The sequence below is a fragment of the Python bivittatus genome, unplaced genomic scaffold (genome assembly GCF_059951505.1).
Source record: "Python bivittatus isolate LINGU-HERP-01145 unplaced genomic scaffold, Pbiv_v1 ctg000070_np1212, whole genome shotgun sequence".
Classification (NCBI taxonomy): Eukaryota; Metazoa; Chordata; class Lepidosauria; order Squamata; family Pythonidae; genus Python; species Python bivittatus.
The window spans coordinates 51,202,552-51,230,389 of NW_028277034.1; the positions used below are offsets into that span (position 1 = coordinate 51,202,552).

Below are 27,838 nucleotides of genomic sequence, written 5' to 3' on the forward strand. Positions count from 1 at the left end.
TTAAAAGATTGAGGAAGAGTGTAATTTAAAGTCTTCAAGGACCTTCATAGAAAGCTTCCTGGAGAAAAATTCATTGTCTTCTATCTTGTCAGAATGACTTGCAGCCAACATCTGCAGAAGAAACTGAAACAGAGAAACATAAACAGAACTTCAAATCGAATAATTTTCTCAGTAAAATAGACACAGCACTATATTTTATGGGTATTACATGTCACAGCTTATTTCTTTCTGAGATATTCATAATCCACACTCATAGCCCACTGTGACATCAAATATCACAGTGATATAAGAGTGGTGGGTGGGCAGGTAGGTTGATAGGTGGAAGTTGATAGGTCAACATGAGCAAGTTATGCCAATGATGTGTTGAATTTACAACCCTGAAAATATTATTAGTTCATTTGTCCCCAACCAGCTTGGCCAGTGATTAGGATGATGAGAGTTGTGACTCAACAAGAACTGGATGATCACAAGTTCCCTGCTTTGATTTACAGTTTTGGAAAAGCCTACTCACTCTTCAGTCGAGATAGTTTTAAGCAAACCACTATCATGACTCAATCCTGAACATCGCTGATACTTACCAATATCTGAATGTGAATCCACACTAGAAGAGCAGTAGCTGTATAAATTTGATGGAAATGGTTGAGAAGATTTAATCCAGGCACAGAACTTTCTCCCCTCCCATAACACTTTATTGTTAGTCTCTAATGTTCTACTCTGGGCTCCAAAGAAAATCGAATGGGTCCATCAGGATAACTACTGTTGCGTTCAGTTTCTACTCCAAAGTTAAGAGACGTGCTCATGGAAGCCAGCTCTCAAAAAACTCCTACCCAGATTGAGATCCGAGTATTGCCTTCAGTTCTCAAGGTACTGTTTTTAACTGAAATACACTGTATAATCTAACATGTCTCTGGAAAATCCATGGCTCATACAGACCCACCACTCTTTGTTGGCTTTGGGGAGGAGATATTTCCAAAGTGGAAAAGCTAAGCAGAACCACTTTCACTGCCATACTGCTTGGGTATCTTCTGACAGAATTTTTTTCTGGCCGAAGCAATTTGTCTATGCAGGTGTGGAGAGGGGTGGTTTATTAACATGTCAATGGTATCTTCTCTACTACAGACTGAAGCAGTCCAAGATAAATTTTACTGCATGATTCTGCTGAATGAAACAGTGAAGAAAAGTATAGAGCAAAGAGATGGAACAAGTTAAAAAGAAAGTTAAGGTAGACTCATTTTCAAGGGTTGTCTGGAATATAGTTTGTTCATATTAGAAGTCATACGACGATGGATGATTAGTTTTCATTTCCAAACATATAGGAGGAAGGCAAACATCCTCCTGAGCTGCTTTATTGTATTCTCTTGTAGCTTCTTCATGTCACCAACTTTCTTGCTTTCAATTTTTGATTTTACTGTCTCTTGTATTGAGATTTTGGCTCTCCCTGTTAATTTACCAGAACTTTTGGATTTGGAAATAATGTTGTCCTTTCCTGTGTACTGATATGCTGATAGAGAGGAATTAGTACTGATATGTTGATAAAGAGGAGGGAAGGAAAGAGGAAAATTTGGTATAAAACACAGATTAGTCCTAATACACACACCTTTAACTACTGGTTTCGGTTGCTAAGTACCTGAATCTCCCCTTTGCCTTTTGAGATTGATAGAGAGGTAAGATCAAGAGGATGAGCTTTTGCACTGCAGCATGCCTGCTTCCCATTTATTTATTTTTAATTAAAAGATTCCTTTAAAAAACATTAAATGAAATGGGGCTGTAGAAAGTAAGGAAGAAGACCTTGATGGAGTTATGCAAGCTCCATTACCAGAGCAAGGAGGCGTCTATCTGAGCCTCTCCCAAATGTTTTCTGTCTGGTGGACTTAAGATACGTTTCATCCCTCCTTGCATCTCTCTGTCAAGGTCATCTTCCTTACTTTCTACAGGGGCAGAGAATCTGGTGGGCACCAAGAACCTTTCCTGCAGGTACATAGAACCAAATCCGTAATGCAGCAAAGTGTGTATGTGTGTGTGCACGTGCACATTTTGTCATCTCTTAATAGATTAGTAACTGCAAGCATAAATTGGATTGGCCTAAGTCCACCCAACATGGGTCTCTCGAGCTTTCTCATAAGTTTAAGTTGGCATGTTGGAAGTTGTGGTCTGACGTATCTGGAGAAAGCGAACTGGAGAAGGTGATGCTTCTTCACATCTGCATCTCTACCTACATTCTAGCAATGATAGGGCCATATTGTTGGGGTTGAGCACTGCAAATCAATTTGGGCAGTTCAGACTGAAGAAGAAATGCACCTCCCCTGTCTTCCCGATGATCTGAAGCTGAAATAGACTTTAAGAATCCATTGAGAAAAAATGGGGAGGGGGGATTTAAAAAGTTAAAAGTGATTATAGAATTGCATGAGAAATGGAATTAGGATAGTCAGCAGAGTTCATTTTAGTCTTGGAAGAAAGGTTCACAAGGACAGTTTACTTGCTTCTGGATGGATCCCTTGCTAAAGAGGAGGAGGAGAAGAAAGGGTCATATTAGCCCTTTTTATCTTTAGCACCCACTTCATCATCACTGTTGGCATTAGGGTTTTTTGGGGGGGATATCCATATTCCTTGAGAGCAGACCGCCTTGTTGGGTCTTTAGCAATAGCATTCTGGGCTGGCATTTCACTGTGGCTAAACAGTTGAACTGTCTGTTAGGAAAGTCTCCTAACAGGAAACTTTCTTGGTCTTCATGCACCAAGACAAGCCACCTGCCTCGTGGATGAAGTGCTGCCTCCCTCCTTTTGTGGACAACCCTAGATATGGCATTGGATGGCCTAGTGGGTTTGTGTTAAGGTTTAAGGCCTCTGAATATTGTGAGAGCCTTCCTGACACCTACTTGTGGTTTCAAGAAGAGAATTCTGGGTGCAATTCTGGTGCTGGTTCGCGCTCAGAATTCATCAGGTGATGACCTGGGCCATAAACTAGATTTAATGACCACCTGGTTCGCCATTTTAGAGTGCTTTGTAACTTGGTAGTTATAGCCTTCCACATACTGACCTTTTATGCTCCCCTACACCCATCTAATGCTCCTACCCATTCTTTTAGATTCTCGCTTTTTGTATATACTTTTAGGTTTTACTTCGCATATCTTTTATTATCTTCTTTTATTATCTTTTCATAATTTTTTTGTATTTTTTTTAGTAATAATTTTATTATTATATGCCGCCCAGAGTCTTTATGGAATTGGGTGGCAATATAAATTTAATGAATGGCCCAAATAAATAAGTAAAACAATACAGGCGAAAGATTCTATTGCTTTGCAATGACAAATTCTATTGTTTTCTGAAGTATTTTTATTGCGGTCTCCCAAAATTACAGAGATAAAAACATTTGGCCTTGTTAAGTACAATATAATGCACTGATTGGAAGTAATATGGATCCATAGGAATCTGAACAAGAAAGTTACCCAATTGTCAAATCAAAGTGGGGAAAAACATCTTCAGTGATATTGCTACATCAATTTGTCAGTTTTAGTAATACACTGAAGCAGTTGATTCTTGGATTTATGAAATCTATTTAATGTAATCTGAGGGATGAATTACTTTCCACTTATTTTTCTTTTGATGATTCGGAATTCACTAATATTATACTTCATTTTGGCCTATAGACTTGCCTATTCACCTATGTACTACTTGTTTTACAGTTTACAGATTTTAATCTATGAATAACTGATTGTGCCAGACAGTTAAGAAGGAAAAGTTCTCCCTCCAGCTCAACTCTTGAAGAGTACAGAGATATCAGTGTTATTTTCTTGATAACAGTGAAGAAGTGGTGTGTCATTTCTCTCTTCCAAGGGTTGCATGATATCTTTCAAGCACCCAGCCTAAACAGATTCCCTCATAATTTCTCATCCAAGTTCTAATCAGGTTTCACTCTGCTTTGCTTGTTCAAGCAGGACAAAGTCGGTTAGATGCTGCTCCCTGGTGGGACAATTAGATATTCCCAAAGTTGTTTTGAAAACCTTGGAAAGATTTCTTTCAACCTTATTTATTTCTGCAGTCTAGACTGTGACCTAATATAATAGCTGAGTCAGTGATATAGCCAGGGTGATGTTCCCAACAGCAGATAGGCGTTGTCCTTCCTTAATCTAATGACAGGGTCTGGAGTTCCTAATAGCTGCACTTCTGTGGTCAGTTTGAACAGCATAAAACCGAAACCAAATGCCCCAGTATTTCAGCTGAATATCCTGCTCTAGCATAGGACCATCTGCTTACTACATACATTTCAGGGCACAGCTAGAAACTCATAATAAGTTTGTTTATTATGGCTAATTTTATTTCTTAGGATATTGAGGCATCAGCCTAATCAGCCCCATTAGATGCTTCTGAAAGTGGAACTGCATATATTTGAATGCAACCGAATTACAATAGCCCGATCTGCCAGTTTATGAGAAAATGCTGGCCATGTAGAGTGTGCTGAAAAGGGTGGGAGACAACATACTTCTCTGACATAATCCAGCAGCAGAATTACATGTCTAACAACATTATACAGACTTAAACTGTTGCACTGCTGTGCAAGACTTGGATGAGAAACAAAAGCTGATTATAAAAGTAGAAGCTTGTTTAGTTCACAGAATGTATCTGGAGGTTAAATCAAAAGCAAATCTCAAGTCTACAAATGGAGGAAAAAGTTTGCCTTTATGTTCTATTGAACCTCGTGTGGCTTTTGCTAAACATGCATAGCGTTACGCTGTCATTTTTTCCCCCCCAACATGCATAGGGAGGGTAATCTGACCATACTTAAGATCTCAGCTCAGATGCACCTGAAATGAATCCAAGATGAACTGGATGTTTTTGAAGTACATGATTCCCTCTTTATCACTGCAAGATTGCTGGTCCTCAGACCTAGATTTATTATTTTATTTATTATCCTTTCTAAGCACTGCTTAAGGAGCAATAGCAATTGTATTGGTTTACAATACAATTCAAAGTACATTAGTTCAAACTAATACTTAGGAAACCTTTTAAAACATATATTAAGAAATATGTGGTAAGAAATAAATCAACTTTCTCCATCTGACCAAAACTCAGAAAGGTCAAAGTGGCACAAAACTTTGGAAAAATTTAGAAACCTTGCCTATATTTTTCAATCATTTGTGGAGAGGTCAGTAGTACCTACATGTTGTGAGGAAACTTCCTTGCAAGGGGACTGTGATGTTTCAAGTAGGGGGACCTACAGCCCATAACTCAGACTACTCAAAGCCCATCCTGGACAATAACAATGCAGTTTCTCAAGCACTGGGTGAAAAGCTCATAGTTGAATACAGACAAGCACTCAACCTGAAGCTGATTCTAACAAGCAATGAGAAACAACAGGACACTGATGTCATTGCAGCCCTTTCAACAAACCCAAATGTCTATTTTGCCCCCAGAAGCGCTGTTGTAAAATGTATGGGTTCCATCGTAGGCAATGGCCATAGAAAAACAATGAACAAAGCAATCTAAGGAATGTAGCCTTGGATGTGCAAATACCAGTGAATGACCCAGTTTGAAACCAAACCTAACTTGTCCAGAAGCCAGTCAGTACGTGAAAATTACACATCAGGCAAGATTGACTTAGCCCAGCAACAACCAATGAGGCACAGCCAGGGCAGAAAGGAAGAATAATGCTATAAAAGGAGAGCAAGAGAGGAAACTGGTTAGGAAATAGCACATGTACACACAACCTCTGAAGCTGCAGTTTGTTTTCTCCATTCCCCTCAGATTCCTGAATTAGTTGCTTGGTGGAATTGTGAGAGAGAAAGGTGCGTGCAGATGAAAGTGCTTAAACAAAACTTGGCTATATTGTACTCAATAAAGCTAGGGGGTTAATGAGGAATTATCTGTGTGCTCTCTGAGGACGCCACAGTTCAACCCTGAACTACGTATATGCTCTTCTATTGGAATTCTCTATGTACTCCCTTGTCCCTGGGAAGTTATGGTGTGTGTGTGTTCCCCACATAAGCCTCCAACTAATTACCAAGGCTATTTCTCCAGTAGTCTTAAGATGCCTGTTTCCAAGCCTTAGAGCATGTACTTCAATGGGTGGTGCAAGAGAGACTGACTGACTGTAGGTCAGATATGACAACACCTGTCAGACAACTCCAGGGGAAGAGAACAGAGAACTTCCGGGCCATCTTCTATAAGAGGTAGGAAAAGACTCACTGAAGCAGAACGAGGTATTCCCAGTTCTGCTAGTCAGTCCAAAAGGACACTGTGATCACAATTCCTATTGATTATGTATGGATCTCCCAACAATGCCTACCAACCGCCAACATGGCCAAGGCAATTTCTGTTCATGTGGCTTAATTTACACTTGTCATCATTACTGTCTGCCACTCCAGTGCTTTACCCCCCAGGAATATGTGGCATTATGCCCACCTTTGCCACTGAGTAGCAAATAAACTGACACTCCTTGTAATTCCTGTTTCTGCAGAATTTATCTGTTGTTGTTGCTGATGACAATGATGATGATGTTGAGTTAAATTCCTCCTTTTCTTTTAGGAACTCAAGGCAGTGTGCATAGGGCTTCCTCCTTCTATTTCTTAAGTATACTCTTGTGCAAAAAAAGCACATGTGTATGAAATCTAACCCACAAAGTGACCTTTAAACTATCTGTGGGTGTGGTACACGTAGTCTCAATGCCCATTTTCTTTGGAGGCATGCACTGTGTGCATTTACTTCTAAGAGGGCCAGAGCCACTAGGTAAAAGGTTATGCATCCTTATCATTCTCCCTTTTCTTACCTGCTTTTTCCTAAGGACACTTTGCAAAGATTTACTTAATGCTTCGGAAACCAGCCTTGTAACCATTCCTGCCAACAAATTCCCTACTCCCATACTTGTTCAGAGCCCTAACTCTCTATGTACTTTAAGACCCAGCAGAATACAGAAGCAAAAGACTGAACTACAAAATACCAGTGCTTACTGTAACTTAAAATGAGGATTCTAAAATGGAGAATTGGATTCGTTTATGTTTTTTTGTTTCAGTGCTGGGAAAGCCTGTTTGGTCAGAGGCAATAGTCGAGCTAATGCATCTGATGAGACCAAGGGGCCAAGCTGTGAATCAAGAAGTCCCTGGTTCAGTCTTCCCTCTACACCAATCAAATGACTGGATGACTTCAGTTGCCTGCAAGAGGAGAATAATACAACTGACCTACATTACAAGGTTCTTGAAAGGATCAGTATGAATGTTCTAGTGCTAATGCATGCCACTCCATTTTCCATCTGCTTTCAAATTGCTTTAAAAATCTCTCTGGGCCTGTATTCAAAGAGCCATGTGGTTGTACTTAAATTCAGAATAGCATTGCACCTGCAGATTCCTAGCAAACTCCTCTTGCCTTGATTTTCAATAAAACCATGATTCTCTTTCACCATGCCCCCCTCCTGGTAGAGGTTTTGTTTTTATTCCCTCCTGTCCTGCATTTGGAGTCTCCATTGCAGTCCCAACAGTTCCTTGTTAAGGTTAAGCGAGTTGCTCTTGAAATTAGGTTCACTATGAGAAAAGTGGTGGTAAGGATCTGTGAAACACTCGGAGGCTGAGAAGCAGGTCTTTTGTGATTTGTTTTCTGATTTCAGAAGAGCACTTGAAAAGGTCATGAAAGGTCCTCTTGGCTAAGATATCCTCAAATGCCCAAAGTCACCACCAATTCCCTTCCTTTAGCTCACTTCACTCTTTCTCCACATCTGATTGGGCAAAACAAGGTTTTAGGTCCAGTTTAGCTTTTGCCTGAACAACAATCAGCCTTGACCATGTTTACTTGGCTCTGGGGCATACACCATCTCTGGCCCAATACATCCTCTTCCTAATTGCCTAGTCTGACTTTGGATGGATTGACAACAAGGTTGACAAAATCCATGTGCCAGAACAATGTACCCAAAAACTTCATTCACCTGGAACCATGCTATTCTCAGAGCATTAAACCAGGCCTGTAAAAGATATAATCCATCAAACGGAATAAAGCCCATTGCCCTTGCAATCAGAACAATATCAAACCTCCTGCTTTTGCTGTTTAACTGGACCTGTGAAGGGTTGGCAGGCCGGCAGATAGCTCACCTGGCAGTCACAAATTTGGCCGCTCTAAGGTAGATAGAAAAACACTCCCTCCATCAGGTACAGCAGCCAAATCCCAGTGTCTTCATGGGATCAAATCCAAGTTCACTCACCTTGGGCTTCCTGTAGCCTTTCATTTCAAGGAAATGCTCAAAGGCATACGTTCCGTGAAGTGGTGGTTCCCATCCTCCCTTGTTCTGCAAGAGATTTTGTTCATTTCTCACATCAAAGGAAAACTTAAATTGTGTTAGGGGATAAGATGTTGTGAATACAGTCTTCTCAGGAAACTTCCATCCCTAAACCTTGATCTCAAGATCTGGGGCAAAAAGGTGACCCAATAAAGTATTATTGATCATTGTTCCCCCAGAAATAGAATTGGAAGCTTATATAAGATTAGCATATTATATATTCACACACACAGACATGCACCAGGAGAACATTGTAAGCCTCCAATGGTATCATTCAGAGAAACCTGTCTTGGATAAACATTTATATCTTGGTGTTCATGGAGACCATGCTATTTTTCACAGATACAGTTTTAGCTGAATAAATAAAAAAACAAAGAGGTTTCAGGGCAACTCTTCACAAATAAAATAGCATTTCCCCCCTTCCTAGCATTTTCTATGTATTTTGTGCAGTGACCCTTGATTTGCTTTCATATTTGGAAACTCGGGTGGTTTAGAAGCTGTAACAGGGATAGAGCCCATTCTGAAAGGTAGACCTGGTGACCTTGGTACATTTTTATTGCTGGGGATACGGCAGATGGAGATTCTGGTAGGGGTTGCGGTTTTTTGAGATGTGTCAAGCCTATAGCTCACGTCACACCATCTATTTAACTACCAAACGTTGGGAAATCATCCCTCAATTGATCAGTAGTATGAAGTCAAATTTCAGCAGGGCTATTTCAGCAGGGTTTGGGGACACCAAAAAGGGTTTTTGGGTTACAGATAGCTTGTGGGGTGCCCTGGTTTTTATTTCAAGTTCCCTGCAAAGGCAAGAATGACAGCTCTTCCATCATCTCAGATTTGTCTCCAATGACCCAGAAGATACTTCATAAAACTGGGGAACAGCGAAGCAGATTACTGCCCAAAGAAACTGCATGTTCCCTCCTCCAATATTCCTAAAGGATTTGAAGAGCAAATCCAAGACAGAACTGGAAAAAAATTAAGTAATTAAAATTACTTTAAGTAATTAAAGTAACTTAATTACTTTAAGTTACTTACTTAAGTAACTTAAGTAAAATTAAGTAATTAAAATTAAAACAATAATTTTAAAACAGGCCTCCCCCAAGTAGTGGGGAGGACCAACCATGAGGGGAGCCACCAATATGAAATGCAACATAGAGTGCTCTGACATTACCTTTTGGATAATCTTTTTCCTGACATTCAGAAATACTTGCAGACATTCAGGAATTTCTTCCTGCCCAGTTGCTTGTCTCTTTTTCCATGTCTTGGGAGGGAGGTACCAGGCTCCATATTTAATCTTTTCCCATTTGGGCTCAGGAGGTGTTAGCTAAAGACAACAGATATCAGACTTGTTTTTGGAGTGTCCTGGACATTTTATAAAGATGCATTTTTTGCAATAATAGTACAAAGCAATTATCAAGGGTGTGTCCAGACAAACAGTCTTTCAGCTGTCCAACTCTTTGGGTTGAACAATCAAGGACTGGAACTGCTTTGATGGCTTACGAGCACTGGGAGGCTGTGTATGGGGCACGTTTATGCTTCTGAATCTGTGGGGATATCCAGAGAGCGGGGGAAACTTGCTGTTCTCCAGACTGTGGTCGTTCTCTCCAAATAGCCAGCCTGCAGTCCAGTCAATGAATAGTGCTGTCTTAAAAGTTTGCTGTGGGGAGAAGTTAATGTGCAGTAATTGGTGGATTCCCTGCCAGTGAAAAAGACATCTGCCAATCACTTCCCCTGATGTGCAGTAGGGTGGACAGATGGCTGTCTGTCAAAATCTGATCTCACCTCTCTTTGTAACACCTGATTTACTGAGGTGGGGTGATGGAAGCTGCATCCTCATCTCCAGTGCACCCTCATCCAGCAGGCACTGGAGGGGTTCCCAGTAAAGCAGGAGATGCTGCTCTCTGCTCCTGCTTTATTGGGAAGCCCCTCGACCATGGGCCTGCCCACCCACCATGTGGGGGAGCTGGGAGGAGAGAGCATGTATTTTTTTTCTTGCAGGTTGCGTGTGTGATCTGCCCATGTGCTGTGGGGGTTTGGGGTGCTCAGTAGTGTCGGAGGTCCCTGCCAACTCTATGATTCTAGAATTCCTGGCCAGCAGCTGAATATGGAGAAATATTAGCCAGTCCATGTGTACTTAACTATTGGCTGGGCATCACCCTTAGATGGTCTTTTGGAAGACAAAATGGTGAAGTGAATCTGCTTCTGCAATACAATAATGTTCATTGCGTGGAACAAGGTTTCATTTTTGGAGAATAGGCTGAAACTGTTGCTAGATAGGTGTAATGGCATGTGGGAATGACCTTGGGAGACAGGAGGAAGAGCTGCGGACTAGGCAATGGTAAGGTAAGAGGCAGCTGAGTCCACAGAAGGAATGAGGGTGTAGCAAATGTCTCAGAAGGGACCCTTCCTAGTTTCTTGGACTGTAAAGGCGAGGGGGGAGAGATGCACTTTCAGACTTGCAAGATTCTGTTAATGTAACCTTACAATAAAGTTAGAGCTAGGACTTCTGGGTATGCTTCTTGTCTGGACTACCTCGCGAGGCTGACAATAGGCCAGCATTTTAAAAATGGCAAGGGTATGGTCACAGCATCATATGATCCATAGGGACTCATCTCAATCCATCTTGCACCTGAATCTCCACCTGGAACAGCCCTGTTACTTGTCTCTAGGGCAAAGGTAAAGATGTCTCATAACAAGCTTGACTTCTCAGGCTGCATCGTTCATGCAGTCCTCTTGGAAGCTGTAAGGAATGGATTGTTGCTGCTTTCTTCCAGGATGTCTCAAGACTTCCCAGGTTACTCAACAGCCTGGAATTCCCAAGTCCTATCCCTGCTGAATTTTTAGGATTAGTGAAAATCAGATAGACATCAGTTATGTATCCAAGAATCAAGTAAATTGAGCTATACGTGGGGGGGGGGGGGGAGGGAATGGCACATTCCAGAATTCCCATTTCTGCATAAATAGCATGGATATGCAAAATGGTGTTCTCCATCCAGAACATTGTGAACCACTTCCTGTCGTAGAAGATTTATTCCAGAAAGTAAATATTTTGTGGCTGTCGTCTGCATTTAAAGTTATGGTCGCTGGGGGATAGGCACTATTTTGAGTTCCTTTTTGTCAATAATGCCTCACTTATTAAATGCTTCTGGGGCTGACTCTGATATCATTCTGATACCAAGCAAAGAATTTCTGATTTGTTCTGATCTTTTTAAATGTTAGTTGACTCTCACTTTAAATCTGCTGCTCTTTGATTCTTTACCTCCCATGGTATGTTTTTACTTACACTGCTTCAATTCATATTGATTTTTTTATTGGCTTTTTATATTTGTTTTCAATTGCCAGCTGCCCTGAAAGTATTACCAGGAGTAGGTTATACATTTTTCAATAAACACTAAATGCCAATAGTTCAAAAAATGCAGGCAGGCAGGCAGGCAGGCAGGCAGGCAAGAAGAAAAGAAAGAAAGAAAGAAAGAAAGAAAGAAAGAAAGAAAGAAAGAAAGAAAGAAAGAAAGAAAGAAAGAAAGAAAGAAAGAAAGAAAGAAAGAAAGAAAGAAAGAAAGAAAGAAAGAAAGAAAGAAAAAGAGAGGGAGAGAGAGGGAGAGAGAGGGAGGGAGGGAGGGAGGGAAGCTACAGGAGAGGAGAATAAAGTTTGTGAGATGATTTCACCTGGGAGAACATTTTCCACATATTTCTTCTCTGTAGAAATTACACCATAGCATTAGACAATAGAAGAGAATACAGTATATGTAGCTCTGGGTTGAACTGTGGAGTTCTTGGGGTTCTCTGAGCTCAGAGAACCCCAGGGACTCCACATTAGACAGTCATCATGACTTTTGTAATACCAGAACTATTACACACTCATCTTAGATCCATTGTACTGTATGTCTGGCAACCAAGGGGGAAAAACTACTGTACTTTTACAGGTCTGAATGGAATGGTTCAAGAATTAATCTACAAGGAGAACAAGGAGACCCTATGGATCAATTAACCCCAGCCCTCTTTGTGTTTCCTTCTGGGGGCACCTTGTGAGTGCAAGGCTTGCAATCTCTGCAGCAATCAAAATGGAAAGGACTATTGCTGCTGTGTCTCGAAGCAGGAAGTCCCAATAAGATATGGTGGCATTCAGTTTGTGCGCAGTTCTCCAAAGTTTGTCTTTTAAACCAAAAAGCACCTTCAAGGGAGCCTGTAAGAAAGGCAATACGGGAGAAAAGGCACCAGGGAGGATGGAGAATCATTTTGTTCCTGTCACCTAAGAACCATTCTCCCCTCCTCTCACACATTGGGAGAGAAAAGCATATACTCTGGAATAAGTACAGGTAGTCCTCATTTAACACCCATTTGTTCAGCGACTGTCAAAGTTATGACAGTGCTGAATGAATGGTAGTTACGACCGGTCCTTGAAGTTATGGCTGTTACAGCACCCCCACAGTCACGTGAACAAAATTTGGGCTTGCTACCCCCCACACATTTACTTCCACACCATGCTCTTCAACTCCCCCCATGCACCTATCTCCCCCCATCTCTGCCCTTTTGGCTGCCCTGCACTCCGCCACCCCTGCCACCCTCCCCACCCCCAAATGACTGTTGCTGTTCTGCTGCTGACAAGGCATGGCCAGCCTGGCCCTTTGTGAGGCAGCTGCTGGGCACGCGTGCCCTTCCCAAAGCCTTGTGAGGCTGGCTGGGGAATTCTGGGAGTTGGAGTCCACCTATCTTAAAGTTGCCAAGGTTGACAAACATTGCCCAAGAGCATTTCTATTTGTTTTTATGTGACATGCATATTGAATCCCTAAATAATTATCTCAGTATGTATTACCATTCAGTTCAATTCATTTCGGTCTCCTTACCTTTGCAGAACTCCTAACGGTTTTCCGGGCTGGGACCCTCCCCAGGTATTGTCTTAGCTCTGCCGGTATTTGATAGAGCTCCACTATTTTAATGGGTGCTGCCGTCTTGATATCAGTTTCATACCTTGTGTCAAACAACTTCATGATGGTGCCTTCATCGATGTTATACTTTTCACCTCCCTGGAATAGTAAACCAAGCATACACGTTCAGGTGGCGCTGCGAATACTTAGACTAGAGAAAGTACTTCAGCAAATGGGCAAGTATCAGGAGCAGAAACTGGCTGCTCTAGCTAGCAAACTAATTCCAGTGTGTGATAGAAGACCATTATTAGACATTTGAGCAACAAACCCTGGGCTGAGCTTCAAAGTAAAGTTGAGTTCCACTTCTGGGACTTCAAGGACATATCTGTGTAGCCAGTGGCATTTGTGGTGGTGGACAGATCAAAACCACCTAGTGGTGGACAGAGCATTGCTGCACAAGTCCTACTTCTTTGATCTGTCCAAGTGAAGATCCCAAATGGGTGGAATTTGCACTGTCCCACTCCGTTGGCCCATCTTGCTGATTTTGACCTGCCCAGTCCAACAGACATCACTGCATGTAGCTTTCTTCTTGACAACAGGGCAGAAGTGGTGTGCTATTGCCTTTTTTTCTAGAATATTCTTTGACTTCCCAATCTAGTTTACAACCTGAGATCTCTCAATGGTTTCCCACCCAAATATTAACCAGATCCAGCCCTGTTTAGCTTCACTGAGATCAACCAAGATTCCACCTTCAAATTCCACTAAGTATGGCCATAAAATCACAATCTTTTAGGACATACATTATTTACCTATATAGTATCCAGTCATGGCCGTTTCTTGCTGAAATATTTCTGACCTAAATCTCGCAAAGAGCAATATTTTTATTACAGCAGTTACCTTTTATAGAAGTACTTGGCCAGAGCTAATGACAATATCAAGAAATACTGCATTTTTAATATACTTTTTAATTAATTCCAATGTTTGAATTCCATGAGTGACGAGAAACGTGCTTTTGCTACTGCATCCAGCTTTTATTAGATATAAACCCACTGAAATTGCTTCGGTTGTGGCTGCTTTGGAATAAAGGCTTCAAGATAAGAGTTTGAAAATGACCAAAGAGAACTGTCTTTGTTCCAGTAGGTACCAGACAGATCATGAAGTACAATTAGAACTAGTCAGGAGGTCCATTAATGTTTTAAAAACTTGAGAGAAATGGGTAGTTTGTTGAGGCTGAAGGAAGGAATTCCCAGCAGTGAAATAAGCTAAGAGGGTTGATTTGTCTGTGAAAACTGCATTAGAAAAAGATTTGAAGGCCCAAGTTCTCAGCTGAGGATGTCAGAAAGGTCTCTTTGCTGTGAGGTTCTCGATGGAACTTAATGGAAGCAGCAGAGCCCAGCACCAGAAGAGTTCAGGCAGGAAACTTGACTACAAGGAACCTGAATAACTGCCTGAAAAATCTGAAACATCCTAGAACCCAGAAGCAGAAAGAGCTGGAGGCAGAGGAAATCTACTTTGCCACATCTGTTCCTGGTTTTAAACTAATTTAAGCTGGGATTGAGTTTGTGAAAATTTGTTTGAGGGGGAAACTCCTGGCAGCAGTGGAAGATCCTCTCAGAAATGATGATCAAGCATATTTAGGTACATTTATGCAATCTTAACCTATTATTTGTAAACTGTTGTTTGAAACTGACACTCTGTCATTCCCTTTGCAAATACTGTTCTTAATAAATACTTGGATTTTGCTTCCCTTATAACACTGTCTAATGGTGGAACTACTCTCATACCTATGCTGGTGGCATTGCTTAATGTAGGATTCAAGAAATGCAGTGTTCTTGTTTAAGTCCTTTAAACAGTGTGCTCTACTACAGAAAAAAAAGGGGGGGAGGGGACCCATTTTTATATATGAGTCAATATTTGCTGAAAGCACCATTCTCTTTCTTTTCCATCTATTGTGGCTTTCACAAGAGTGCACCGTAACCCATGTGCAGAATAACCTAATCAGACTTTCATCAATGCTGAATCATCAGGCCTCTTTAGAAAACCCTCTCCTATTTCCTCCTTTTTTTTCTTACCCAACTGCAAAAGTTTTAAAACAATGGCAACATTCTTGTTAATATATATTTCTGCATTCTGATTTCAGAAGGAGGACCCAACACTACTTATGCGCAGACAAAAGAGAACAAGATAAAACGCGAGATTGCAAATGCAGCAGGTATGTTCAGAGGGTCAGAGATCCTCTGACTTGGGGAAATGGCTCAGAAGTCAAATATTTTCTAATACTTCGTTACATTAATGTCAGATAGGAATAAGTAGCTATTGGGTAGAACATTCAGAAGATTCATCCAGCTGCCTTCTTGAGTTCTGTAGTAGAGACCTGCTGATATTTTGTGTGGAAGTGGGTTTAATACATGTTCTTATACCTGACAGCAAATGTAAATGTGCTTTGTGGGAGATGGGTGCCTATATAAATGTGATGTATAAATCAATAAATAAATGTGAGTCAAAACCACCCTTCCTCCATTAGAAACATCTGCTTGTCATTACTCTGGATTAGGAAACTGGATTTTTAAAAAAGGAACTCCAGAGTTAATGTGAGATTCAGGAAAGTGTTGGGGGAAAAAGCTAGCTTAGTGAAAAATATGTTTATGCGCATATGTTCCCTTCTCAAAGGCCAGCTCCAATCATGAAGGAGGAAGCACGAAACCACAGGCAGAGCATGTATACTTATGCAATTCCTCAGTATCTGATGACTGGTAGTGAAAAGCATTGGGTCAGATTGTTCTTATTTTGCACATCAGTCATACAAAACCCAGGGGAGTAAAAGCACATGATATCCCTCTCTGTCCATCTGGTGTGCCAGTCCAACCTCCAAGCATTAGACCTCAAGCATGGGTTGACTCAGATGATGCAATGAGTTATTAGATGTTATCAAGGAAAATGACTGCATAAAAGAAAGGACTTGACCCTGTGGATCATATTGCAAAAATGAGGTTTCACATGGACATCCATAAATATCAGAATTGGGGCAGTTGTACTTAATGAGAGAGATGGTCAGGCTGTCTCTTTCCTTCCCCCATTCAGAAAGGCCACAGAGATAACCTTATCTAACCCACTGTATTCCAGGTAATCTGAGAAAGTAATACATTTTCTCTGTATTGTTTGATCTCAGATTTTTCTTCCTAGCCTTTTTCCCGCAAGCGCAAGGTCTGTTTTTTTCAGATCAGCCAAATGCTGATTTATTGGTTGCGACAGGAATTGATTGACCGGCTTGTCGCCTAAGCCTGATGTCAGGAGCTGAGAGAGAGGGACTGGCCCAAAATCACCCAGCCGGCTTTCATGCCTAAGGTGGGACTAGAACTCAGTCTTCTGGTTTCTAGCCTGGAGCCTTCACCACTAGACCAAACTGGCTCTCCTTTGTTTGATCTCAGGTCGCTGATTTGCACGTAAGGGCTACCATTTGATGTTAAATTCTTGTTCATCGGAAGATAAACATGCATTCATGAATAGATTTACTAAAGGAGGTCTGAATTAAATTTGGACCAGTGTCCACTTCATTGCCACCCATATTGTTTCGGTGATTGTACAATGGAAAAATCACCACTCCACACAAATCATATGTAGTCTAGCAGGTGTAATTGTGATGATTAACAACTGAATGAGAAAAATAAAATAAAATTACTTTAGAAGGAGAGAGCAGAAATACTTTTGTATACGTGGGGATGTGTTCAGCCAACTTTGCCCTAACAATAAACCATTTGGCTATATACTTCCCTAAATCATTTCAGGCAAGTATATTTGAGCATACTAATGTAGCTGTGGACATCAGAAACACCACTGATCCATACTAAATTGTAGATTTTACCTAAACTAAATTAAGCTACCCAGAACGAATAAACAAGTGGCTGAATTGGAGCACTTTGGAGTTCAGAATTGATGTTTTATTTCTGATTTTATGTATTGCCTTTGAGTCAGTGTTGACTCCTGGTGACTCCCTGGACAAGTGCCTGCAGTTTTCTGGGCAACTTTTTCAGAAGCGTTTTGTCACTGCCTCCTTCCTAGGGCTGACAGAGCCCATGGAACTAGAACTGAGATCTTCCGACTCCTAGTCCAGCACATTATCTACTAGATCAAACTGGCTGTCTTACATTTTTCATTATCCAATATTAAAACAACCCTATAAAATTTGTGGGTAACTCACTGTACTTAGAAAAATATAGCATTCCCTGAAAATTGCAGTTCTAACCTACAACCTGACATTCTCCAGTCTTTGGACTGCCTATATCCAGCATACAAACACAAAATACTTTATTTTCCAGCAACCCTTGCAGTCTTTCTTAAAATAATCAGTTTATTCTTTATAACGGTATCAAACTGGGAGCAGAGCGGGGGGGGGGTGTTTGCTTGCTCGGTTTACGTTGCCTGCTGAGCTGTGGCTGTTGTTGTTTTCATTCAACTGATTTTTACAGTGCTTCTTACTTACCATTGCGTTGATCCAGTCACAAAACTCCTTTGTGACACGCTTGACATTCTCATCCAGGGGAGGAATGTAATCTATTTGGGCTGCTTGTTTTCTCTCGGCCACCTCTTTTTCACTAAACCACGTGTAAGGGTTCTTGTTTTTGTGTATCCAGCTACAGATACAAGAAGTGCAGAATCAGTCATCAAATGAATGATGATAAAAATAAAACAAAAATGTCAGAGTATAATAGAGGGAATATACACACACACAGACCCACATATACAGACACACACACAGACACGATAATTTACACTTTCATAAATCATCCTTATTATCAATATACATATAAGTCCTATGAGAAACACATCAGGCTTTATATCCCATATTTTACAACATGCTGGATAATACATCTTCCCTTTGTTTAGAATAAACATATGCTATACATTCAGACTATCATTATGGTTGGTCGCACAGTCAGCCAGACGTTTAGGCTGGATTTGGCATTTTTATCCACCTATCGAGTCCTTCCCAAGGGCCTGGGATAGGCAGATGTTGTTTGATGGTGTTAAAGGTATCCTTGCAGGATGGAAGCTGTTCCAAGCAAAGCTGTCTTTTGCAGTTGACTGATGGTGATGTTGTCAATGCTGATGGTCTTCAAGTGGTGCTCCAGATGTTCTGGGATCGTACCTAAGGCACCTATTACTATTGGTACTATCTGCTTTCTTTTGCCATAGATATTTATGTTAATAATTATGTTATATTTTTATTATATTAGACTATTATTATTGTTGTTGTTAAAACTATCCTTATGTACTACTGTACAACTTTTTATTTATTTATTTATTAAATTTGTCCCCCGCCCATCTCCCCCCAATGGGGGACTCTGGGCGGCTCACAACATGTTAAAACAATAAATAAATATACAATTAAAACCGATAACAATACACATTCACAAAAATAAAAGGGAAAAAATCCAGGAGGCCAATGGTTCAAAGCAGCAATGCCAGGCCACTAAGGGACTAGCCAACCCCACACTTGATGATCCCCCTCCTCGCCCCAGGCCAGATGGCAGAGCCAGGTCTTCAAGTCCCTCCGAAAGGCCAGGAGGGATTTTACTTTTCCTCTGTAAAGAAATTTCCTTTTTGTTATTGTCCTATCTGTGAGGCCAACATGTATCTGACAATCTTTTCAGATCCTTCCAGGTTTTGTATTAGTTTGTTTTGCTGCCAATAATAGATGTCTTATTAAGATTATATCAGACAACTGCTAATTTTAACCCTGAAGATGATTTAACAGTGCTCATAAAGGCGTTTGACCTCTTGACTAGTAATTTTATGCAAATACCATCTTCCGGAAAGGGTTCATCTTTCCACAAGTCAGCTGCATATGTATCTGACCTTGTACCCGTTTCTCCACATGCCCAGCAACCTGGTGGGCTAGAATATTGGAAAATATGAGCAATTCTTTGTACTATATCACGTGTTTCACTGTCTTCCTATGTTTAGCAAATGAATATTGAAAATGAGGCCATGAATTGGTTCCACCTTTAACTTCTGTATTTTCCCCCTTGATCTTCCATCTTTCTTTCGAAGTATTCTATTGTTCTGTCTTCCCATTTATTGTATGTGGGACACTATCTAATTCTATGAATACTGAAAACTGACACTTGCTTCATCTTGGGCCTCCTGGATTCTGCTGTGCTCTGTTCTTTGATTTCTTTAGTTTAATTACTAATTACTGCAAGAAAGGCACTCACAGAGAATCCAACTGATGACTGATTCAGCATATTTGCATCATAGGAAAAGCATTTTCTTGATTACTGGTCTACTAAAAAGCTAAGTATCTGTAGGAAAGTTTCTTTTTGTAGTATTCTGTCTATGCTCTTTCCTCTATTAATCCTTAGTGCCGCCCACTCCTTGCTGAACTAATGCAATGTCATGCAGACACAATCACATGCTGTGGCACATCTCATTGATGTCCTAATTGGTTAATCAGTTGGGTCCGTACTGACAGCCCCTGGCACAAGAAACCACAAAAAATAAGACGCTGAGGACATAAGAGTCTGCAGGAAAGGGGATGATTGGTAATTGATGAAATGTACATTGTAACATCACAATGTAACTCCACCCAATACTTCCTTGAGTTATGAGGATGCAACGTAAGTGTGAAAGGGTGATGCTTATATTGTGAAGTCACAATGCAGAGTTTATCATTTTGGTGTTATCGTGGTTAGAAATGGGTGGATATGCCGGATGAAACAGTGTAGATGTATTGTAGATTTCAGTGAAGAAAGACATTGTTGTCTTTCCTGTTGCCTCCATCAATCTTTTTATACACCTCATTCTAAGTTTCTTCTATTTATTTGATTCTGGTTTTGTTTCAGGAAATAGACTGGGCACAGTTCACTTGCCTGTGGGATCACTACACTAACTGGATCGCTACCAATTAAACAACTGAGATATCATAGGTAAATAATAAAATCTGGCATGGTGGGAATCTCAGCAGCCATGGCCAGGCTTGAGATGAACCAACGTAGCCACGCTTGTGGGGAATTCCTGGGTGAAAGTTTTCCAGGTTAAAGAGGGTTTAGCAGTTTTGTGTTGCAGACTAGACTGGACAGATGAGGGTGATTTTATTCAGAGGGTGCATCAGAAGCAGCAGTGTCATTTTAATAGCAAGGCTATTCTGCTGAGATATATCTTCCCTCTCTCCACAGATTAAATCCTGCATTAATAGAATCAAATATGAACATTGAGGCACACTCTGATCATATGAGAAGGGTACAGTCCAGAAGTTCATGCCACAAGAGTCCAGCTCCATGTTCCTTCTCACCTCAGCCCATTGCAAGGAACAAGCACTGCATATCACTTGGCTACAACATGGGAATTGGGACACCTTATGCATTTACTTATGTCAGTACTCACGGGAGGGTGGCGCTGTAGCTAATATTTGGGTTCACTTCATACTTCAGATGATATTGACCAGTGGGAGGGATAGTCACATCAGTTTTACTATAATCAGGTGATGTTCTAGTCAGATGCATCTCAGGGTCCAGGAGCTTCACAACATCATGAAAAAGCTGAGGGTACAGCAAGATGCAACATGTTTCTCCTGTCTGAACAATCTCAAATTTCAGGTAAGAAAAAAAACACAGCAGGGTCTACCAAAGAGCAAAGTCAGATGGCCAACACAAAGAATTCCACATTGTTGTTGCGGGTTCCATTAGGAGATAGTATCAGACAGAGGCAAAGACACTGAATTACTAAAGCCCAATGAAATAAAGAGCTTGGTCGGAAGTTTAGGGGTCTCTGTTTTCCAGGAGCAGTTAAGTTTTAAATCTGACAGTCTCTATTCCTTTTCTTGCCTGATTTCTTACCTATTGTTTAAGCCTTATCCTTTTAATCTCTATTTTCTTGTTTTATCTATCACCTAACCTATATTGCAATGTCTTCTCATAAAGTCTATCAGCCAACCCTACTCTATATTACAGTATACCAGCAATAATTCTATATCCTGCTTCCCTCCCTCCCCCCCACCCCAGTTTTGCTTTTCAGCTTTCCTTAGTTTAGCTTTCTACCCCAGCCCTTTAGGCCTGACCCCTCTCTAGTCCACCTTGCTCCCAGGGTCACTTGCATGGTCTGACTGGTACTGGGTTGGGCTTAGTCTGTGCTGCAAGCCATGTCTTCAGTGTAACCTGGTTCCTTGAGCCTTCTCTCCGGGTACCTCACTTCAGCCAGGGCTCAGTGGTCTGGGCTTTGGCTTCTCAAAGCTTGCCAGTGCTCTGGGTTTCAAATCTGCCAGCCTCCAAAGCCCTCTTGCTCTGGCACCAGCCCCTGTTGGGCTGCTACTAGTTGCTGGCTGGCCACAGGCTTTTGTGGGGCTGGGGCTGGGGCTGGCTAAAACTTCCAAGGCCCTGAAGCCCTGCTGCTATCGGACAGGCCTCCTGACTGGTAAGACTTCTATTGCTGATCTGCCTCTCCCCATTGACGATGCTGCTGTGGTGGCCAAGTCTTCCACTGCCAACGCCACATCCCATCCTCCACAATGCCAACGTTGCAGGGTCTTCCTTCCCGCAGCCCTTTCAGGGCTTCAGCTCTTCTTCTTTCTTCAGTCTTCTCTGTTCTTCAACTCTTTGCTCTTCTGTTCTTCCCAACACTACCTTACTGGTCCAGCCAAATCCCTTTTTAAAAGCCTGGCTTTGCTGATCCTTAATTGCAGAGACCGTGAAGGTTGTCCTTTCCATATACCACCTCCCACCCCTTAAGGTAAGGGTCGAGGCAAAATCTAGAGCTAATTATTTAGTCTGGTGATGTTGTCTTTGCACAGAGTGATTTTTGTGGGTTCCCCCCCCCAAATTTTAAGAGGAAATCTGCAATATAATTTTGTTTGTCTGGTCGACGTTGGAAGGCGTGGTGAATTTGTAAGGCTGTAAAAATCAGATCCCACCAGGTAAGGCATCTATTAGTGTCCTTCATTTCCCTTAGTCACAAAAGAAGTAGGTGATCTAAGAGTTGGTTTTCAGACTGATAAGAATTCAGGCAACTGTTGTATAAATAACCTACAGCTGCAGGCTCCCCCTTTATCAGAGAGGAAACTTGTCTCCTCTCCAAAGTGCTATTAGTCTGTGAGAAAAAAAATCAGAAAGCCCCAACCCTCAAGGTACACAGAGATATATTGGTTCTACATTGAAAGTAGCTTACTTTCTGGAATTCTTGTATTATTATTATTGCTTTCATCTTGATGGATCTTGCTAGAGATAACTCTAGCAAGGTTGGTGCTTGGGAAAAAATACTTTACACTAGGTCAGTGTTGTCCAAACTTAGCCACTTTAAGGTGAGTGGACTTCAACTCCTAGAATTCCCCAGCCAGCCATGCTGGGGAATTCTGGGAGTTGAAGTCCACTCATCTTAAAGTGGCCAAGTTTGGACAACACTGCACTTCCAACTTTACTGAAGCTACTCCAGCTACTGAAGGTCTGAGAGGTGATCAGTACAGATAAGTGACTTCCCTGCCCCCAAAATATACTGAGTTTGTTTGTGGGCAAATATGTCCCTTTCAATGGTATGGTATTTCCTTTCTCTACCTAGGCATTTTCCTGGACAAGTACAAAATTGGATGTTCTGGATCTTAAAGCTTATGTAGCAATACCATTCCTCTTTCATTATTATCAGGTGAGTCTACATGCAGAACAAAAGGAGGAGTAAAGTTTACTCCTTTCAGTAAGGGGTTAGAGCAAAGCATGTGTTTTCAATCATCAAAAGCTTTTTGTGCAAAATGCTTCTTGCACAATCTGCAGACAGTGAATTTTTTTGGATTCAGCCTTTTTGTTAAATCAGCAAGCACTTGAGCTATGCTAGAGAATGGTGGGATGAAGCAACTGTAGTAACTTATAGTCCCCCAAAATGAACACAGGTCTTTTTTTTTTTCATCTGGGGAGACTACCATCTATATGACTTCCACTTTTTGGTTACTAACATTAAAGGCCAGATATTTCAGTTCTAGATGACTTTTTGTTGAACTGATGGTTAACTGCTTCTGGAAGGCTCAGCACTACCTTTTCTAAGTTTTACAAAAGTTCTTCCCATGTTGTGCCATACATCATAATATAATCTAGGTAAGCTTCACAATATTGTGCTCACTGGAGAATTTGATCTATCACACTTGGGAAGGTGGCAGGAGTCCAGTCCAAATTGTAGCTCTGCAAATTAGAAAAGTATTTGAAGTGCTGCCAAGCCTGATTTTTCTTTGAACTTTTCATCCAAAGGAATTTGCCAACAGCCCTTTTTTAGATCAAGGAAAGGTAAATATTATGTTTTTCTTAGATTGTCCAAGGGGTAATCAATCTTGGACATGAAGTAACAGTTGGACTTTGTAATGTAATTCAGCCATTTAAAACCCACACAAAAATGTACTTCTCCATTGGACTTGGATAAAAGGACAACAGGTGAATTCCATTCTATTTGAGATGGATCAGTGGCACCTAGTTTTAATACATTCTGCACCTCCTGTTTGAGTGTTTCCTGCAGTTTTTTTGGAATTCCCAAAATGTTTAAGCTTCTCCAATCATTTACATCTTTTTCTTTGGGCCTCTTCTCTGTCCTTCTGCACCAACTCTTCTCTTCTCCTCAACACCAACCTCCTAGGCCAAGCCCTTTTGTTAAATGGCTGGTTACAATAATCCAATCTAGGTGCTAGGGAGGAAAATGATGGCTGCTCCTGCCATCACACATCCTTTCTTCTAGTCACAAATACATAAGATTTATTACTTTCAGGGATCTGGCTAAGGATATTGAACAACTGGGCCTGAGACTAAGCTAAGGACTCCCATCTGTGCCTATTTAGCTAATGAACGTTTTAGCAAAGCGTGCACGGCATTTTATATGTGTAAAATTATAATCACAGACAAAACATAAACAGCATATTAGAAATGAATTAAACAAATTAAGAATAATTTATTCCAGGGGAATATTTTATTCTAGGGGAATAAAAATATATATGTTTGGCACCAATCAAAGAATTCTGATTTCCTTCTTGGATGGCTAGGGAACTGCCACAGAGAAGGTGCATTTTCTGGTCACCAACAGCAACAGGGCAGTATCTGAAGAAGATGCTGACATTAATTTGGGTACTGAGGATCTAAAGATCTTATCTTTAAAGAAAAGTATCAACACTTTGAATTGTATGAGAACCAGTCCAGAAGTCATAGAAGCCTAAAGTTGGAAGAGGTATTTAGGACGGACGTCAAGTTTACCCCACTACTAAATTATTCCTGTGGACCAGACTGTCCAGTTTATGGGAACTAATAAGGTCTACCAAGCCAGGGGATTTTTTTTTAGATTTTTTATCCATCTTTATTATTTTTATAAGTAACTCAAGGCTGTGAACATGCATAATATTCCTTCCTCCTCCTGTTTTCCCCACAACATCAACCCTGTGAGGCGAATTGGGCTGAGAGAGAGTGACTGGCCCAAAGTCACCCAGCTGACTTTCATGTAATTGTACCCAAAACAGGTTGAAAACTTTAGCTAAGCCCACAAATCTCCTGCTTAGCTGAACACAACAAAATGTTGCAACTGCAATTATTAATTATTCATTCACTTATAAATTAATATTCTATATGAAAAAGTATACAGGAAAGAATGTGTATATTGAGTTGTCTTTCAGGGAAGATTCTCTGGTAGTATTAATACTAAAAAATCCCAAATAAATTAATAAGGAATTTCCTAGAAGATCATCTTTGGAGCTACCTGACTATAGTACTCAAAACAACTTTGTAATGAAATACTAGATAGCAACAGACAACTGTGAATCACATAAAGGGAATTTAACAAGTTGGTAGAAGAATGGAGTACTTTAACCAGGATTGGTTCTATATATTTTTTTCCCTCTGTGCATCTTGGATTTATGTTAATTTAGTTACTTGATAATGTTTGTTAATCATAATTCATTAAAAAAAATCAATAACCTGGATTGCTTAAAAAACATCAAGATGGTGGCCACCACCAAGTGACCAAAGTCTGTGTGATGCATATAAAAAAGGGCAGGGCTTCAGTCACATTTTCACGATGGCCATCTTGACTTTTTTTGACACCCCTCACAGTCACTCCTGACTTTTACCATGGAATTAGAGCAGCAGGCACCAGTTCTCATTTAGGTATCACTGACCAGGTCCAAACCTGCTTAACACGGGGGAAGTAACAAGATTAAATGTCTTCAGATCATGCCTTTGAGAAGTTTCTGTTCTATTTGTCCCTTAATTTTACGCACGACTGTTGATATGTGTACAAAAGCATCCTTATGTACACCAAATGAAATGCAGGTTAGTTAAAAGAAACCTGGGAGCATGCTCACCCTTAAAGACAAACACTTTAAAGGTGTAACTTCCTGTAGGGCTAATTCATTTAAAAGCAGCTGAACCATGGTGTTCTACCCATCTCTGTTGTTGGACTTCTAATAGATCTTGTAGAACTTGGGAGCAAATTGTAGGTGCCAGATAGTTCATATATAAGTACTGCAAGCAAAAGCTTCAGAAGATATCAAGCTCAGCATTTGCAGAGTAGAAAATAAAAACGAAGGAAAAGTATTACAGCGTGAAGCAAACTAATGTTTTTGTTTGTAGGACCCACACCAAGAAACTGTCCTGCTTTTTTGGGCTGTATTTGGTCCAATGTGAGTTATACGAGTGGAAAGGCCAAGGAACTTGAATCTCCAAAGGGTAAATATGATTGAATATGCCCTGATGGCAAAGGAGAGATTCATTTTACCTCTGGAGGCACGCTCTCTTCCAGATGAGGATAAAGTGCCAGGGGGTGTTGCATCAGGCAGTGCTCAGTCTGGGCAATGTAGTCCTTCTTGGCTTTCTGAGTTGTAGTGAGTTTGGAGTAAATGATTCTGCTTTTACTCAGCAAGTCTCTGGATTCGTAAGGTACAATCTGTGAAGCATCAATTTTCTTATAATGTAGGATTATGGGGACAGGCCCTTTTGTGCCTTGAATTACTATGTTGTCCGAAGGTGGAGGGCACCCATTTCTGAAATCATCCAGACCGCTTTTCAGGAATCTCCATCGCTGGCTGTTGAGAGCATCGGAGAATCTCTCTTTGTTAGTGACTCGTTCTTGAAAGCACTTGGAAGGTAATTTTTTCTTATACCTGGATGGAAAGAGTTATGGCCAGCACTTAAGCAAATGCATCTTGCCTAAATAGTTCTAAAATGAGCTGGGAATTTACTAGCTTGCTTTACAATATTCACTTTATCAACATTTTTTGTTTGTTTGTGTTCTGCCAAAGTATGTACAGATAGTCCTTGTTTAGCGACTGCCTCATTTAGCAACCGTTTGCAGTTACGATGGTGATGAAAAAATAACTTTGCAACCAATCCTTGCATTTACGACTTGTGAGTTTCACAAATGTGGTTAATCCAAGGATATGAGGCTTTTACTTTGTGACATAAGATCTACATTATAGGAAATAGCTTCCCAAGATAATTTCACTTGCTTCTACTTCTCCCCTGCAGCAAAAAAATCAGGAATCATTTTCTTGCCATCCTACCAGACAAATGTTATTTTCCTTTGCAAAATCACATGTCTAGTTTGGAGGTTTGTCACAGATTTCCACACCTCACACCCCAGATATATATTCAAATCTGTTTCCATAATAAGTGTGTTTGACACATTGCATTGTCAAACAGGTTAGCTTGGTTACAGTGGAGGCTTTAGTGTCAACCCAGTTAATCATGGTTTATTCAAATAAACATGTTTAAACACTCTAATTTAAGTCATTGTTTTGAAGGCAGCTTTAACTGAGATTGAGTCAGATTCCAAGGTCATAACAGTTCCTAAACTGCTAAACAAACAGTACTTCCATGCACGGCATTCAGAACAATATATTGCTTTGGGTCAACTGAAGGATCAAAAACTATATTTTTGCTGATATAAAACATCAGTTGAGACATTAGACACCTAAAATGATTTACTTTGAACTTTAAAGAATAATACACATTTGTCTAAAAGACACTAAACCAAAGACGAATCAGTCACATTTTAGTTCAGCATGTTGTGAGAACTCTGTAGTTGACAAGTCATTGTACTGTGTGAGCCCAGAAAATTGAGTTACAGTATGTGAATCCTCTGGTTCATTGAACTGGGAAGTTGTGATGTCATCTAACCCAGCCTTACTTTCATTAATAAGGTTACATTATTGAGTGACGCTACATAATTTGCAAAATAAATTATGCAACTGTTTTGTTCTGAACATTCTTTCTCCACAGTTGTAAACGACTGAAAAAGCAACATTAGGACCTCTGCAAAGATTAAATACTTTTTTAAAAAAAATTGCCCTAGTTGTGTGGGAAGAAACAATCTGTACTTCTTGTTTATGAGCAGGTAAGAGGAGGCCCAATCTTGTGACTTCATAACCCAAAGACTCCATATGCTGTGCTAAAATTTGGTGGACTAGATTGTATTGTAATATATTGTGTGAATGCCGGCAGTATGGTTAATTTATGGTGTGCCATGTTGTGGGAATACAAGCAAATGGCGCTGCTGAGTAAACCAGGGTGAAGTTAGCTACAGATTGTGTTGTGTGGAAATGGCCCATCTCCCCAAGACACACAATAATCTCATGGAACTGAGCATTAATAAGTTGATTTAAAATAAGTCCTCGACTGACTGCGATACTCGGTACAAACAGCTGTCCCTTCCTCACCACTTGCACACTCAATCAGCTCACTCTTATTTGCTCACCAAGGGGCAGGATACAT

The 27,838-nt window shown here is 40.6% G+C and overlaps 1 protein-coding gene across 1 annotated transcript; it reads right to left on the reverse strand.

Annotated features, from left to right (window-relative positions):
- On the reverse strand, window positions 1-27,838 carry FAM47E (family with sequence similarity 47 member E). The gene is made up of 8 exons (XM_088133254.1): window positions 27,822-27,838; window positions 25,845-26,229; window positions 20,505-20,659; window positions 17,602-17,752; window positions 13,101-13,280; window positions 9,428-9,580; window positions 8,182-8,265; window positions 1-123 (listed from the first exon to the last, which is right to left on the reverse strand). Exons 1-8 carry the CDS (start codon window positions 27,836-27,838, stop codon window positions 1-3), a joined length of 1,248 nt encoding a protein of 415 aa, XP_087989380.1.